Source organism: Thrips palmi, unplaced genomic scaffold (assembly GCF_012932325.1).
Source record: "Thrips palmi isolate BJ-2018 unplaced genomic scaffold, TpBJ-2018v1 HiC_scaffold_8, whole genome shotgun sequence".
Classification (NCBI taxonomy): Eukaryota; Metazoa; Arthropoda; class Insecta; order Thysanoptera; family Thripidae; genus Thrips; species Thrips palmi.
The window spans coordinates 515867-528970 of record NW_023144635.1 but is presented as its reverse complement, the minus strand read 5'-3'; the positions used below and the strand labels follow the sequence as shown (position 1 = coordinate 528970).

Here is a 13104-nt window from a genome sequence, read left to right as displayed (position 1 = left end):
CAACATGTTTTTAAAGTGGTTGTCTGCTACGGCCTACCAGTGGCGCCCTCCCTCGGCAGGTGACGAAACAGCTTGGTCTGCTCATTCAAGCGCACCCCCCACGTCCCATGGAGCAATCTAACGATTGTCGATCTCCGTTGGTCGAGTCCTAATCAAGAAACCCAGCGTCCGACCTTGTCGAAGTCGAAAACACTAAAACTGGCCTCTCGCTCGGCACCCAAGAAAGAACGAACCCTCTTCGGGCGTCGCTGCCCGCTGCCGATACTCCGTGCCCACTAGTGCAGCGCGGAGCCGGAAGTGTACGCTTTGCCCGACAGAGAGCGCTCGTCACGGCGGTACACTGCGTGTTTTTCCGTTTTTCCTCCATGGAAAACTAGAGTGTTCCTTTGGAAATGTTGGGGCAGGGTGAGCGTGACTCACTCATCGGCGTTGGCTCGGTGTGCTCCGCTGGGCGGTTCTGCTTCAGTTGGTTAAAGCAAAACGATTTTTGAAACTTTTTTAGAAAAACGCTATTGCTAACAGTGACACTATCAGACAACGTGACAATCAAACCTTCCACCACTAACTTTACGCAGAACCGAACAGGGGTGCATCTCGTCGGTTGGCGAGTCAGCCAATGGCGAGCCAGCCAGCCGGCTGGAGCAGGCCGATGGCGATACCCCGTGCCCCGTGCCACTCGCGAGGAGTAGCGCCACTGCCAGGGAGACCCGCCGGTAGGTTGTCGCCACTACTCCTACTGGAGGCTGCAGTGCAGACTGATTCATATAGAAATTTTCGTCGCTCTGTCTCTCTCGCATCTGTACGGGACGCCCTATGAGTGCGAGAGAGACAGAGCGACGAAAAAAAAACGGCTCTCTGAACCAGTTTGCTGGTGAAACTGGAAGGGTTGGGCGTGCCCTTGCGGCCCTTCCCTCGCTATCGGCCACGGCCACGACTCTGATAAGCAGCCGTTTCCTTCAGAACCTTCGCCGCATTCCGCCGTCCGCCCAGAGAATCACACTCTTGGCTATCCCGGTCGAAGACGAGGAAAGTGACCCGCTTCCGAACCGCCACGAAATACAGGTGTCGACAACTCGTAAACGGTGACCATCATCATCATCATCATCAACGCTGCTAGGCCTATGCAGACCTTTAGCGGTTCGAGTCAGCAAGACACTCCGCCGGTACACAGCTAACCCACAAAATGACACTAAATGGAGTTTCTTCCATGAAAGTCATTTTACGCTTTGCCCTGTAATTCTCTCCGGTTACGTGATGGAGGCGCCTTCATTTCGTACGGCGGGCCGCGAAGCCCGCGAAGACGGACCAAGAGCGGCCCACCTTGTCAGGTGTCGCGCCGCGTGGATTCGTATTCAAAGTGTATGCAGAGTCCGCAGCGCGACGCACGCGGCACGCGGCACGCGGCACGCGCCCAGGCAGCTGCCCTCCCAAGGACACAAGTGTCGAAAAACAGGAATCTCAGCTAAGCGCGGGCTGGGCCGTGGCTGGGCCGTGGCTGGGCCCGTCCGGAAACGTCTTGTCCCGATTGTGGCGCGGCTGGCGGGGCCGGCGTCGCGCGGACGTTTCCTGCACACACACACACACACACACGCACACACACACACACACACACACACACACACACCCGGCCCAATATCAATTTTGAGAAAAGCGGCTGCGTGCTGCTGTTTGGAGCGAGACACTACATGCGAGTACCGTTCCTGTCGTTTCTCTGCCACCTTCCCTTCCACCGTGATGACACTGTAAAAAATTCCGTACTTTTGTACGGAAATGGTACAGAAAAATATAGTACGGAGGTACGGAGAAAAGTACGGAACGTTCCGTACTTGCTCCATATGAACCCATGCAAATGGGTACGGAAAAAAGGTACGGAACGTCCGTAGTTGGCAAGTACAGACGGTCCTGGCAAATTATTGACCAGACAGGTTCCGTACTTTTTCCGTACTTTTTTCTCACAGTGGACGCCGGCCGTGTCGCAGGCGCTGGCTGATCCAGGAGACGGGCAGTGGGGGTAGCTACCCCTTCCTTGGGTACTGGGTAAACCGCCTGCAAGTCGGCAAACAGCAATACCTAATCTCCTGCTGACTAAATCCTGGATCCGCCCCTGGCACAGCGACGGAGACGCCGTCGGTGTCGCCGTGGTGGCGACAGAGCGGGTGCGCCGCCTCGCCGCCTCGCCCTCGGCCCCTCGCTGCGGTAACCGGAGCCGCCGAGCTGTTTATAGGATTCCTGGCTGTTTCCGCGCGAAAGCCAAATGAAACAATGTAATTGATGCCGGCCGAGGCGAGGCGAGGCGAGGCGAGGCGGAGGTCATGGAGTGGAGAAGAGCCGAAGGAGGACGCCGCCGTGCCGCCACGCGCTCGCACTGATAATATCGAATCTGCCCCGATTCGACTCCGGTCTGGGAATCGCCTTATTCGTATTCCGAACATGGCTTTGCGCTATTCATTTGGAAACACTATATCGGGGCGGCGAGGCGAGGCAAGGGCCGGGGGGGGGGGGGGGGGGGCGAGGGCGTCGCCGGGGGGCAGAGGACTCGGCGGCGCGCGGCTCGGCGTCGTCGCGGGGTCGCGGTGCGGGCGGAGGGTGCCCCGTCCCGTCCCGACCCGTCGTCGGCCAGTCGCCCCGAGAAGGCCATTTCTCTTGGCTCGCACTCATGAACGGCGCTCCCGACACTCCCCCTGACAGCCCCAGCCCCGAGCCTCGGGCGTGGCCAGGGCGCGGCGCGGCACGGCATGGCACGGCACGGCACGGCCAGGGCGTGGCACGGCACGGCACGGCCAGGGCGTGGCACGGCATGGCACGGCACGGCCAGGGCGTGGCACGGCACGGCATGGCACGGCCAGGGCGTGGCACGGCATGGCACGGCACGGCCAGGGCGTGGCACGGCATGGCACGGCACGGCCAGGGCGTGGCACGGCATGGCACGGCACGGCCAGGGCGTGGCACGGCATGGCACGGCACGGCCAGGGCGCGGCACGGCATGGCACGGCACGGCCAGGGCGTGGCACGGCACGGCATGGCACGGCCAGGGCCTGGCACGGCGACAGGCAAATTGAACGGCATCGCCCCCAAGCCTCGACACGCCGCGGTCGACGAGTACGATGGGTTGCCTAATCCGAGGGCGGCTATCAGGGGCGGGTAGGCAACCCACTGCACGTCGACCAGCAGAAACATCACCGTCACACCGTTACTGCATGCAGTGCACGCGCAGCGTTCGCCCAATGAATGAGTGCGAGAGAGAGAGAGCACTGCTCGGAATCCGCCTGGAGTCCAGCTCACACTCCAGCAGCTCGGCTTTGGAAGGCGAGACTTGACGCAGCGGCAGCAGCCCCGCCGCGCGGAGGATCGGTGGCCCGGGGGACAGAATACTTGTCATGGATTCTAACGAAATAGCTTGGCGCTGCTGCTGGTTGCTGCGCGCTGTGACAAAGAGGAATGCAAGGCGTGGCGGGGCGCAAGCCAGCCGAGAACCCTTCCGCATTGTCATCCACCCGGAGCGGGTGGCAAGCGAGCCGGCCCGGGGTTGGGCCGCGAAAAAGGTTGCAAACTGCGCCGTGCCGTCCGACCCGCGTCCCTGCCGCCTCACCTCGTGTTCTCTGTTCTCCGCGCGTCTTGCCCTTCCGGCGCGTGGCCGGGCCGCTCTTTCTACACCCCTCACTGACCCGGCACTCGGCCCACGGCCCTCCAGAGTATTTGCCTTGCCCTACGCCGAGCGAGCAAAGCGAGCAAAGCCTGCTCGCACAGCCGTACGCAAAGCCGAGCCACGCGGCACCGCGATAGCCAGGGTCTTGGAGGAGGCGGGCGGGGGCCTCGGCGGCGGGGCCGGGCTGGGCCGGGCGGCGCGGGGTTGGCGGCCTTTCTTGACGGCCGCCTCAACGGTTGGCCCGGGCCGGCCGGGCCGGGGTGGCTGCACTAATCAGTATCGTGCGTGCGTCCGACTGCGAACTGCGTATACACTGTGTGCGGCCGCCAGCAGCACGGTCCACGCCTCGCCGAGCGCGTCGCACTCCCGCACACGGACTCGGCGCGCACGAGGCACGTCGTCAACAAGTGCACCGCCCAGGACTCGGCCAGTGTCATATGCGGTCGACGGCGCTGAAGAGGCAGTTTGCGCGCCTACGCAAACTACGCTTAGACCGCGTGCGCCGGTGGTGAAGCTCGGTGAAGGTGCGGCCCGTGTGGAAAGTGGAGAGGTCCAGCACCGCAATGAGCACCGCCTCCTGGAGGGCGACGTCGTGGACGTGGACCTCGTCGTGGACGTGGCTGCTGCTCCTCGCGTCCACAGCCGCGGTGGCGGCGATCCGCGAATCATGTGAGTCTCGCCCGGTCTCACCGCCCAGGGCGGACTCAGAGACGGTTTTAGGTGGAGACCCCCCAGAGGTTTAGAAGGGCGATGTCGCGAAAGTTGCCTACATACAGGGGCAAAGTCGGGTAAAGTGCGACTTGTCGCCTTCCACCAACCGCCACCAGAGGAGCGACGGCCCCCCCGCTGTGGTTTTTAGGTCCTTATGGAGCCGCCTCTTCAGGTTTTCCGAGGACCAATTGGATTCATAAAACAATTTGCCTCTGATTGTGCGGGTGGGTCTTTTTTTCGGACGCGGGCCGCCGCCCTGCCGCCCACCACTGCCGCCGCCTTGACCGACTTTCGAACCAAACAAGGCAGGCAGGCAGGCCAGGCAGGCCGCCGGCGTGGTGCGAAGCGAATCAGCTTATCGGCGGCCGAACCGCGTTGCCTATCTGTGTGCGTTGTTACTCGGCCCCTTGCGCCCTTCCCCTTTCGTTCGCGCTATTTTTAGGGTCACGGCGGTACCGGTTCCAGGGTCTTTAGAAAATTTGAAGCAGCTATACAAAAGGGGACCACCCTTCTCTTTTTATTTTTCCTCTGGTGCAGAGGCAGGGGGACCGGAAGTCGGAAGCGGAGAAGGCGCGGCGGACCTCGGCTTGCCGCTTCGGCTTGCCGCTTGCCTCGGCCCCAGGCTGGAACGTAGCGCAGCGTGGCGTGGCGTGGCGCGCTGCAGGCCCCGGGCGCGACGCGGCGCGCTTAGAAAAGGACAATTGCCGCCTGCCATTTTCGCGACGACTTGACTGGGTGGGGTGGAGCGGGGCGCGGCGGTGGGGCCTGACATCTCCCCTTTGCCGAAACCAGATTACTATCTCCGTCGCTCTGCTTCGCTCTGCTTGAGCCTGTCGAGAGAGTTTCCATTTTCTTTTCCCTCTCGGCTTATTTACTGCTTACATTGTGTGTGGGCGCATGGAGATGTATGTGCACTGTGCGCTCTGCTGGCAAAGTTTCCGAACGGGACCGCGCGCTGGGCTCTGGCCTTGACGGTGTCCTTGACCGTGTCCTGGACGGCGTCCTGGACGGCGTCCTGGACGGCGTCCTGCACGGCGTCCTCGATGGCGTCCTTGATGGCGTCCTCGACGGCGTCCTCGACGGCGTCCTCGACGGCGTCCTCGATGGCGTCCTCGATGGCGTCCTCGACGGTGTCCTCGACGGCGTCCTCGACGGCGTTCTCGACGGCGCCCTCGACGGCGTTCTCGACGGCGTCCTCGACGGCGTCCTCGACGGCGTCCTCGACGGCGTCCTCGATGGCGTCCTCGACGGCGTCCTCGACGGCGTCCTCGACGGCGTCCTCGACGGCGTCCTCGACGGCGTCCTCGACGGCGTCCTCGACGGCGTCCTCGACGGCGTCCTCGACGGCGTCCTCGACGGCGTCCTCGACGGCGTCCTCGACGGCGTCCTCGACGGCGTCCTCGACGGCGTCCTCGACGGCGTCCTCGACGGCGTCCTCGACGGCGTCCTCGACGGCGTCCTCGACGGCGTCCTCGACGGCGTCCTCGACGGCGTCCTCGACGGCGTCCTCGATGGCATCTTTGACGAGTTGCTTGACGGCGTCCTTGGTATGCTCCGCAGCCTCCGCGGCGTCGTGCTCGCGGCTGGTGATCCCGCACGGCCGCGTCAAGGGCGGCGTCATCCCGGACGGGCGCAAGGTGCGCGTCCGCTGCAGCCCGGGCTACCGCCTCGTCGGCGACAAGGAGATGGTGTGCGTCAAGGGCCAGTGGAGCGCCGCCCGGCCGTCCTGCGTCAGTGAGTCGTGAGTCAATCGTCCCTCCGCAGGTGGTGGGTTCCGAACCGCGTCCTCGTCGCACAGTGGGCCAGAAACCGGCGGAGGCGGCCAAAATTCGAGACGCGTTTTGAGCTCGCGAGTCTTTAAGCAGGACTCGAACCGAACGTGTGACCCCACCAATGGATTCCTCGTCCTGAGAGCAATCCATTGGTGGGGTCACACGGTCGGTTCGAGTCCCATTTAGCGACTCTGGAGCTCAAAACGCGTCTAGAATTTTGGCCGCCGCCGCCGGTTTCTGGCCCACTGTGCGTCGGTCTGTCTCTCTCGCACCGCAGGGCTGCGTGAGACTCGAAGCGTCGAGGCCCGCGTCGAGGCCCCGTCCGGAATCAGACTACGCTGCAGTTGAAAGTCTGTGTAGAGGCAGCCTGCAGGCGCAGCAACAGTTTACTTCCCGCTTCGGCCTAGCCGCACCAAGGCCGCCAAGGCCGCCAAGGCCGCCATTCAAACGTGCCTGTTTGCAGAGCCGGGGTGCAACACGGTGCCGGTGCGCGCCATCAAGAAGGGCATGGGGCTGGTGCTGCACAACGGCGGCATCGCGCGCTTCTACTGCGACCACGGCTACCGCCTGGTGGGCAGTCCCGTCCTCGCCTGCGAGGGCCGCTTCTGGAACGCCACCATCCCCAAGTGCAAGAGTGAGTCTCCTCCAACATCAAAACTTTGCCTCAAGCATGAAAAATGAAAATGCATCCGTGTTACAGCGTCGTGGGATGGCCCAGGTGAACCCCCCAAGTCCTGCGCCATGGACATGACCCGCGGTGGCCTGTGCGGCTGGACCGCCGTCGACTACCGACCTGCGACCGAGCCGGGTGAGTCTGCGTCAGTCTGCGTCGCGGGGCGCGGGTTCAAATCCCCTCGGCCGCCGTTCATGGCATTTCCTTCCCGGAAATGCAAAATGCATCCGGAGCTCCATTGCTTTCCATTGCGTTCCGTCGCCGAGGAGTCACGCCATCGGCAAGGCAGATAAGCCCGCCCGCCCGGCGAGTGCACCGCCCCGCTATGCCCCACCCTCTCTTTCTACCCGTCGACATCAACACGAAACTAACTTTGGTTGGTACCGCAGGGCTTACACACACAACACGCACGCACACACACACACACACACACACACACACACACACACACACACACAGAGTACTGCTCCTTGCTCCCGGGACATGTTTTCCGCTGCGACTACAGTAATTCCATGGGTACCGAACCAACAAAGGGAGCGGCCAGCTCGCCGAAGCACTCCGAGCACGCCCTCCGGAGCATGGAGCGTCCCGGAAGGGCCGAGACAGCCGTGGCAGACTGGCCGAGCGATTCTGAATCCGAATCTCTCTCGCACCCTTGCGGCCCTTGCCGGGACGCCACGTCCATTTTCCTTTCGACTCTCACTCTGTATACATTATTTCAGTCAGTTGCAGACCCCCGACGACAGCGCTGCTTGGAGTCTGTGTGTCCCGCACTCCGCCGCTGCCAATAATGCAACCCGCTCTCCCGCTTCTGGTGCAGGCCCCGTGCCGCACCTGCTGCAGCTGGACAACGCCGACGGCGCGGACGGCAGCCTCTACTCGGCCGAGTTCGCCGCCGCCTGGTCGCCGCACGCCTGCTTCAGCGCCAGCGTGCGCTCGAGGGTCGTCAACGCGCCGCAGCACCCACGTAAGGCCGACGCTCCGTCTCTCTCACTCCCGGACGGGACGCTCCATGAGCGCGAGAGAGACAGAGCGACGAGCAAGCGACTCTCGGAATCAGTCTGCGGGCGGGGACAGAGGGAGAGGCCCTCATGCCTTGTCTGATTGGTCGACGAGTACCGCGGCCTGCGCGTCCCACCCCGCCCCGCCCCGCCCCGCCACAACCCGACCCATTTGCTGCGCTTAGAGCCCCGGAAGGCTCAGGCCGGGCTCAGGCCAGGCCGCGGGGAAATTGGAATTGGTGCAGCGACAAACCCGGTATGTCCCCGCTCGGCAGCACTCCCCCCTCCCCCTTCCGGCCGCGCGGCCCACAGCCCTTCAACCACGCCTCGGCCTTGCTCAATTCTAGATGCCTTGTAGTGGCACTAACGCAGTGGGGATGAACATTGCGTGCTCGCCGAGCACCCCGAAGCCCTGGCTCTGGGCGCGCGTGTGTGCGTGTGTGGGCGCGTGTACGTGTGTGTGGTTTTCGATCCGCCCCATATCCACGGGGTCATATAGCACGGGACGTGGCACAGATACACGGCGGGGAGGCTCTTGGTGGGGGCCGGGCCGGGCCGGGCCGGGCCGCCAGGCGGGGGCCCTGCAGCCCTGCGGTGCGGAGAAAGACGGCACCAGGCTGCCGCGGGAGGGAGGGAGAGCGACGAGGATAGACAAGGGAGAGGGCGCCGCGCGGCGTTACTTAGTGAGCTCCCCGCTGTAAGTAGGCAGCCCAACAGCAATAAATTGCACACAGTGTAAATCACGTATATAGCTGGCCAAGGAGAGCGCCGTGGCTCGTCCGTGGCCGATGTGGCGCCGCTGGGCGGCGCTGGGCCCGGCGGTACAGTGGCTGCACTGATGGCTGGGAGCCGACGCGGCCGACACTGATGGCTGGGCGGCACCGCAGTCCGAGTCCGTCTCTCTCGCACTCACAGGGCGTGTGGAGGGGCGTGTGAGAGAGACGGAGCCTCAAAGCACTGCGCGGATTCAGCCCGCAGGCCGCCTCGTCTCGCCACGGGGCTGACGATGATTTAAGGGGCAGGCCGCGAGCGCGGGGCTGGCGGGGCTGGCGGGCCGGCGGGCGGGCCACACACCTTCAGCGGTCTGCCTTCCCCGGATTTAGAAGGAGCCCAATAATGGACGGCAATGCGGCTGGCCGTGCCGTGGCCAAGCCGTGGCCGTGCCATGTTGTCTGTGTGCCTGCACTGCAACGCGTGCAACGCGCGAAGGGACCTGGCGGTCTGGACCGCGGAATACGTACATCACGGCCCGGCAACGCCACAGCCCGGGCTGTGCCCTGCAAGTCTGGCAACAGCCTCACCTGCCCGTTCATCACATTACTTCTGTCACCGGCCATTTCTCTCCCGCCTTCCATTTTTCCTCCTCCCTCGGCCGTTTTCATCACGCGAGCGAGTCCATTTCCCTGGCGGCGCTGGCTTTGTGCGCTTTGCACCGCCCCAAGTAATTTTGACGAAGCGGGGTGCCTCGGCGAATGTTTTATTTCTGCCCGCCTACGGACGGGCCCGATGACTGACGCTTAATTTCACCCTGCCTACGGACGGGCCCGATGGCTGACGCTTTATTTCAGAAAGTCTACGGACGGGCCCGATGACTGACGCTTTATTTCACAAAGTCTACGGACGGGCCCGATGACTGACGCTTTATTCCACAAAGTCTACGGACGGCCCCCGGAGACTGACGCTTTATTTCACAAAGTCTACGGACGGCCCCCCGGTGACTGACGCTTTATTTCGCAAAGTCTACGGACCGACTTATAAGCTTTATTTCACAAAGTCTACGGACGGCCCCCCGATGACTGACGCTTTATTTCACCCCGCCTACGGAGGGCCCCCGATGACTGACGTATCGAGGCTGCCCATTGCTTCTCCTCCTCCGGGTTGGCGAAACCGGAAAGGCCCGCGCGACGTTTCCGGCGATACCAATAATATTCCGGGCTTGCTCTTCCTTCCCCGGGAGTGGTGCAAAGCCTATCGCAGCCGATGAGGATCCAGGCCTCCTCCTCGTCGGCAGCAGCCGCGCTGTGCCAGGCTGTGCCAGGCTCCATAATGCTATGCCACTGCGTGGCTGTGGGTGGCGGCCTGGCGGCCTAGCGGCGTCGGTGGCGCGCCTCTGGGGCGTCTGGGGGTTCGGAGGGCCTCCGCCCTGCGCCGCTCCGCGCCGCCGCGCCTCAAAGAACGTCAAACATACATGGGCCTTTCTTGTCGGAGTCATTTGTATACGTCACCAGACGACAAGCAAGCGGCACCAGGGTGTGGCGCGAGGGACGCGCAGCCCCCGCAGCGCGGCGCGTCGAACAGCGCGGACTGGCTCCGGAATAAAACGAGAACGACACGTTGCTGGCGATCCGGCTGGAGCTGGCGATGCAGCACTGGGTTCGAATCGGTGGCGGAGGGCCAGCAGCACCCCGCCGTAAAACGGGGGCTGCACCGCGCGCTCCCTCATCTCGGCGGAGTGGAGGCTGACGGCCGCCAGGCGGGGAGCTTCTAGAGGAGCAGGATGGCGCTGCCGCCGGGGACGCGTGTTCTCGGGGGGTGGCTCTGGTGCTGGTGGCTTTGGTGGCCCTGGTGGCCATGGTGACCGGTGACCCTGGTGGTCATGGTGACCGGTGGCCCTGGGGGCCTTGGTGACCCTGGTGGCCCTGGTGGTCCTGGTGGCCATGTTGACCGGTGGCCCTGGTGGCCCTGGTGGCCGGTGGCCGTGGTGGCCGTGGTGGCCGTGGTGGCCTTGGTGGCCCTGATGGTCCTGATGGCCATGGTGACCGGTGGGCCGGGTGGTTCTGGTGGCCGGAGGCCCAGCGGTGGCCCTGGTGGCCATGGTGACCGGTGGCCCTGATGGCGTGGAGCCCCGTCACACCCGCGCCTCAGCCGGGCCTCGGCCGGGCCCATATGACGGCGGGCCGAACACAAGCCTGGGCCCCGCGCGCCCCGCATCGCATCAGCCCCAAAGGGGCGCGCTCAATAAAGGTTCAGTAAACAGGGAGGATAAATGAAGCCGAAGCCGGGCAGCGCGGCCAGCACGTCCCCGTCGTGCTGCCGTCGCCTGGCCTTTTACCGCCACGCTCCCGCATGGCCGTTTGCCTTGCGACCCACGGCCGAGTCCATCACTGCTACGGACTACGCACAGCATAGGGATGCAAAAATACCGGTAAGATTCAAAGTTACGTAAATTACGGTAAAATACGGTATTTTACCGTATTATACGGTAAAATTGGGTAAAATTGATTTTTCTTGACTTAAAGAAGTAACTGTGGTTCTTCTTAGGAAATAGGGGGAAAAGAGGTTCATTTGGGTGAGGGTGTATCATTAATTATCGGCCGCATCGTTCCAAACATGGTTGCAAACCATCATGACTCAAGGACAATGTCGCATATTTGAAATAGACAAGGACGAAAGACCCTGTGGGTCTAAAATATGAACTATTCTCCCACTAGACCCTTCTAAATTAATTTTGAATCTGACTGCTTTTCACTTATTCCTACTGGGCTGGATTAAGAAATGCGTAGAGCAGCAAAGTTAACAGCCCAAATATACTTAAGAATTAACAAAACGGGCGCCGTTTTTCTCGTAATCCAAGTAAGTTGTCTCAATTCCATGAAGAAACTTTTTTCCTTAAAGGCTGCAAGGTGTCCAACAACCATACCAATGTTCATTACACTTTTCAGCTCAAATTTCTACCAAATATCTACCCCTAGATTTACCTCTTTTCAATTTTAAGTTAGTTAAAATTATATGAACCTTGGCAACAAAGAAAGGTTTTTGATTTGCCTTTCGGAGATTTGGGTCGCGTAAATGGATTTTGATTTCCACAAGTTTTGCAAAAGAAGAGAACATTAACTTCACATTAATTTTAAGTGGCTAGACGTCTTACACGTACACGGGGTGGCACGAGAAGCAGATACAAACCAAGAGTTCAAAAGAAGCGCTATTTTCAGTCCGCACGTCCTGTCTAATCGTATGGAAGCTAAAAAGTTCAAATAAGTCAATATTTCAAAATTACCGAAAAATACCAATTTTACCGGGGTCTCCGTAAAATACGGTATTTTACCGTATTATACCGTTCTTTACCGGTAATATTACCGGCCTTTACATCCCTAGCACAGCAGTGGGGAGGGCCGAGGATGGTATCGGAAACACTCGCCGATTAGTTTCAGTTTTTCCGACGGAGCCTTGTCGCTTGCAGGTAACACAGTACTGCTGCCTCAGACGATCTGTTCCGCCAGGTAGAGGCAGCCAAAAAACGCACTCTAAAAAAAATGCTTCTTAAATTTCATAATCTGGATTTGAAGTTAACTGTAGAACAATGGATCTTAAATTTCATATCCAAAACGTTCTTAAATTTCATAACTTGCTGTTCTAAACTTTCAGAAGTGGTTTATGAAATGTAAGAACTAGTTTATTAATTTTCAGAATCTACGTGTTTTGAAAATTCACATTTGGTTCTGAATCTCTACAACCAATATTATGAAACATGATAATAGTTTCATTACTGCCCACAAAATGTGTAAATAAAACCTTTTTCCCTTTCGTAACGAATATGTTACATATCATGAAATCTCAGAAAGCTATGATTTCTCCCGAGAGAACGTGGCGCCAGCGTCACTCCCATTGGGAGGGCACTGAAGAAAAAATTAAAAGACTTATTATCTCTGCAAGAGGCCTTCCTCCTCCTGAGAGACATCTCAGTCCATTCCCGGACTCTGTAACACAAGGCGGATCTTGCGTGCACCCAACCTAATGGCCGACCGCAGTCGCCAGCGAGTGGCAACTTGGACAAGCGTTTTTCTCGACTTAAGTGTAATATTTTGTTTAAAACTGAAAGCCAACGGCTAGGGCTGACACTTACTTAGGCAACTGATGATATATTTATCAAAAATTATTTACTTTCGTAACATAAATCGGAAATACTTATTGGTGAACGGGCACGGCGCTCCAAGCGCCACCTAGCGGCAGGTTTGTGCAACCTGACGTCAGGCGGCTGACAGTGGACCATACCCTTACCCATAGCTCACCTTTTACAAGGTAACTTAACAATAGACGATGCCAAAATGCTTTGGAGCGCTACGTTTATTTTCAGCTTCATAATAACATCACTTTAAATTTCGCAAGGATTCAAAACCATGGCTCATCTACATAAGTAGTTCTGAGTTGCCGCGATTTTCAGAGACAAACCCATTTCAAGTTTTAATGAAGAGGTCAAAATTATCTTAAACCAGATGCTATAATGGGGCAGATCAAGATATAAAATAAGTTTAAACCGGCTTTAACGAATCGTCTAGTGCCAAATTCTATTAACAGCACTGC

At 59.9% G+C, this 13104-nt stretch overlaps 1 protein-coding gene across 1 annotated transcript; it reads left to right on the top strand.

The window, feature by feature from the left end:
• The first annotated feature begins 3928 nt into the window (after window positions 1-3928).
• On the top strand, window positions 3929-11495 carry LOC117653021 (E-selectin-like). Its single transcript, XM_034398359.1, has 6 exons — window positions 3929-4315; window positions 5918-6091; window positions 6593-6763; window positions 6830-6937; window positions 7623-7769; window positions 11419-11495. Exons 1-6 carry the CDS (start codon window positions 4210-4212, stop codon window positions 11493-11495), a joined length of 783 nt encoding a protein of 260 aa, XP_034254250.1. The 5' UTR covers window positions 3929-4209.
• The last annotated feature ends 1609 nt before the right edge of the window (window positions 11496-13104 follow it).

Excerpts from the sequence above, each read along its gene's own strand:
- LOC117653021 (XM_034398359.1), top strand. The coding sequence starts at position 4,210 with ATGAGCACCGCCTCCTGGAGGGCGACGTCGTGGACGTGGACCTCGTCG. Across the intron at positions 6,764-6,829 it reads CACCATCCCCAAGTGCAAGA|CGTCGTGGGATGGCCCAGGT; the intron begins GTGAGTCTCCTC and ends TCCGTGTTACAG. Across the intron at positions 6,938-7,622 it reads CCGACCTGCGACCGAGCCGG|GCCCCGTGCCGCACCTGCTG; the intron begins GTGAGTCTGCGT and ends CTTCTGGTGCAG.